General features: G+C 28.3%; 1 protein-coding gene across 1 annotated transcript; it reads left to right on the top strand.

Moving 5' to 3' along the window:
• The first annotated feature begins 663 nt into the window (after nt 1-663).
• LOC130471521 (replication protein A 70 kDa DNA-binding subunit E-like) lies at nt 664-3,250 on the top strand. Its single transcript, XM_056841704.1, has 8 exons — nt 664-790; nt 906-963; nt 1,055-1,185; nt 1,263-1,350; nt 2,477-2,606; nt 2,688-2,845; nt 2,946-3,072; nt 3,170-3,250. The coding sequence occupies exons 1-8, from the start codon at nt 664-666 to the stop codon at nt 3,248-3,250; spliced, it is 900 nt and encodes a 299-aa protein (XP_056697682.1).
• The last annotated feature ends 781 nt before the right edge of the window (nt 3,251-4,031 follow it).

Below are 4,031 nucleotides of genomic sequence, written 5' to 3' on the forward strand. Positions count from 1 at the left end.
AGTCGTATTGTTCAATTCATAACTCATACACAATCACATCTTTCACTTTTAAGTTTGGTTATCAATGGCCGCTACTTCTTTGATCCATGATTTAAATTCGAGTAGGAACGACTGGAAAATAAAAGTTCGTGTTTCGCGCTTGATTGATGTGGTAAATTACCGCAAACAAAATAGTTTAATTAGTTTGGACATGGTGCTCATCGACGAAGAGGTATATAATTCTTCTAATATTTACTTTATGATTTTAAAATAAACTTCCTAAATTAACTTATAATGTTATCATTTAACTGCAGGGTGATTATGTGCATGCCTCAATCAAATCAAATTTTGTCTAACACTTTCGTCCAAAATTAACTGAGGGAAAAATCTATACAATAGACGAATAAAACAAGATCTAACATGAATATGTTTTGAAATATGTATAGAAAAGAAATTAGAATATTCTTTTCAATTATGAATAGTGTCAAGTTTTCAAGCAGGACTAATAACCAAGAACAAAAGGTGTATTATTTATTATTTATCATTTATGTGCATGCCTCAATCAAATCAAATTTTGTCCAACACTTTCGTCCAAAATTAACTGAGGGAAAAATCTATACAATCAAATATTTTTCGGTCCAACCTAATAAGGAACAATATCGTATTGTTGGCGACAATAAAATAATGATACAATTTTTTCAAAATACCGTTGTTAGGGCTGTTGGGAATATAGATAAGATCCCAATGCATCGATTTGATTGTGTACAGTTACAACACTTGAATAAGTTTGTTAAAAACTACTCACTTCCTGGTATGTATGATTTTGTTATTTATTCCGTACTAAAGTTTATTTCAGTTATTGTGAAACAATTTTGCTAAATACTTTGTCTTTTTTTCCTTTGTTTTTTTTTTTTTTCTCTTTTTAGATGTCGTTGGTATGGTTGTGAATGATGTTGGAGATTCTATCGAAATAGAAGACCAATGGTACTTTTTTTTTTCTTCTTCTGTAGAGTTAATTAAATATATTATTTATGATGTTATTATTTATTTAGTTTTCTTATCTACATCATTGCAGGGGGCAACGAGCCCAATTTAAAATTTGGAGCAACTGTTTTGCTGAATATTTCCAACAAAAAACCCAACTTGGTGATTCTACTAAGCCTTTTGCTATAGTTGTTACGTCTACCATGGTAAAAGAATTTTTAGGTAAGTATTGGTATCACACATTATTTCTTAAAAATTATTTTATGAACTATTTATATTTTTTATTTTATTTTATACAGGTAAAATTAATCTAATCACTTCACCATCAACCAAGATATATATAAATCTTGATGTTCCGGAGGTTCGTAAATTGAAAGACATATGGAGGTATAGTTCATATATATTTGATACACTTAATAAGATAATGAATTTCAAAATTAAACGTATTTATTCGGGGGTAACTTAACCATAAAATTTGGCGGCTGGATCTCAAATGCCAAAAAGTACCAGTTATGGAACATGCACCGTGGCTTGATGCTTAGCGTCCTCGATACTCATACTTATCATGTATACAACCCTGCCACCAATGAGGTTTTTGTCCTACCTAAGTCTCCTTCTCAACTTTCCAGAATTTGACCCACTGAGCTAGCAGCCATCGTTAATTTTTCAGATTAGGGTCATTAGTTTTTCCAAGGACACAATCACGCACGAGTATGCAGCACAAATCAAAACCATCAAATAAAATCAAAAAACCGACATTAGAGATGCTAATTAGTAGAATATTAGAAAGGAATCGTATAATCTAATGTTTATATCTTAATAATATGTTTTCTTATATTATATACTTGATTTTAGCCCGTGCGATGCACGGATTCTATTAAATTATTATGTTTAAATAAAAATTCTATGTATATAGTTATATACCACTTTAACATATTAGATTAGATTATTTTTTTATTTTGCACTGAATTTCATTATATATTTTTTATTTATAATTATGAGAGTGTTTCTGTTTTGGATGAAATTGTATATGTGTAATATTAATAATTAATTAATAAAAATATCTACGCGGCACTTAATTATTTATCTATATGGCACTCGACTTTTTTAATTCAAAGTTAAGTGTGAAATCTTATTTTTCATTGGCCGAAACCATTAGATTTCCCACGTGGCGCTCTAATATTGGATTAATGTTTGATTTTAAATTGAATTTTATTTATTTTATTTTAGATTAGTATTTGATTTTGGATGAATTTTATTTTAGATTTATTTTTTAATTATATTATTAGAGTGTTTGATTTTAGATGGAGTTTTATATATTAGTAATTATTTAATTAAAATATCTACGTGGCACCTAATTAATTATTATGTGGCAATCGATTTTTTTAATTCAAAAATAAATTAGAAATCTTATTTTTCATTGGTCGAAACCAATAGTAATCCTATGTGGCGCTCTAATATTTCAGCAAATATGCCTCCTTTATATATATATATTAGATTATTGTTGTTATAGTGAAAAATTAGAAACTACAACTATTGGACAACTTGAAGTACAGCGTACTGGTGTGACACCAGAAGAAATTATCTCTAAAACAATTGATATCTCTACTCTCATCGATCATATCCAAAAAACTGTTGAAAAGGTATTTAATATTTTGTACATTAACCATGTTTTTATGTTAAACCCGATCTAACTTAACTTTATTATTTGTGAATATTTATAGGATTTAATCTTCTATTGTAAGACTAAAGTTACTAAAATCATGGGTGAAAATAGCTGGTATTATATCTCATACCCGGGTTGTAAAAAACGCATCACTCCAAGATTAAAAGACTTTTATTGCATCACTTGCGAGAAATCTATTGAAAGGCCAATACCAAGGTTTATATTCTATACTCTATACATTTTTTTATCTTTTTTTTTTATTTAACTGTTATTTTTTATTCAATAAATTTTGTTTAAAAAACCCAAAAAATACCAGGTACCGTATAGAACTTGGAGTTGATGATCACACTGGATCAACAATATTTGTTTTATTTGATGAAGTAGCTAAGAATTTAATTGGACAAGACGCAAGTGCTCTTTTTGAGGCTCATATCTATGAAAAGGTTATTCTCCTATTCTTAATTAGATAAAATTTTGTTTTAAAACATTATTTTAAAATTTTCCCCTTATTATCAACTAATCTTCAACTAATCTTTGCAGGCTAATGAAAAAAATGATGATAGCGACAATGAGGATGATACACAAATACCAAAACTGATTGAAAATATCATAGGGAGATAATTCGTTTTTAAAGTTAAAATCACTGCTTTTAACCGTAAAACAGCGCGACAAAGTTTTCTATTTTTAGCCCCATGCGATTCACGGATTCTATTAAATTATTGAGTTAAAATAAAACTCATATATATCAACTGCTATATTTATAAACTACCTCCGTTTCAAGAAGATCTTTAGAGTTACTATTTGCACGAACTCTAATGCAATATTTACATATTAACATAATTATTACTCTGTAGTTGTTAATAGTTATTAATTGTCTTAAGAAAAAACCACAAAACGACACCATCCATTCACCGTAACGCAACCTCATAACATAAATACAAAACCTTTACTAAAAAGAAAAAATAAAACAAACCCGTGCATCGCACGGGCTTCAAAACTAGTATTCCAATATTTGACACTTCCTCTGTTTTTTTTATTACTTGTATCATTTTCCTTTTATGCAAGTTGCATATTATTACACTATTTTTTTTATGGTATGTTTTCACATGCTTTTGGTGTGTTCACATACTAACTAATTAAATACATACTTTACCCTTACTCACATTTGACTATTTGAGTACCTAATTTGTTCCCCCTCTTTTGTTTGTTATCACTAGTATTTTATGTGGATTTTAGAATGCATGTAAACCGACATTAATAAATCAATATTTATTATCATAGAATGACTACCTCTTTATTTTTCTTCAGAAATTATTTTAACCAATGATTTAATACCTATTGGAAGATTTCATCACAAATGCATGGTCGAGAAGTTAAGAAAATTGATAAAAATATCTATACA

Source organism: Spinacia oleracea, chromosome 4, assembly GCF_020520425.1.
Source record: "Spinacia oleracea cultivar Varoflay chromosome 4, BTI_SOV_V1, whole genome shotgun sequence".
Taxonomy (NCBI): domain Eukaryota; kingdom Viridiplantae; phylum Streptophyta; class Magnoliopsida; order Caryophyllales; family Amaranthaceae; genus Spinacia; species Spinacia oleracea.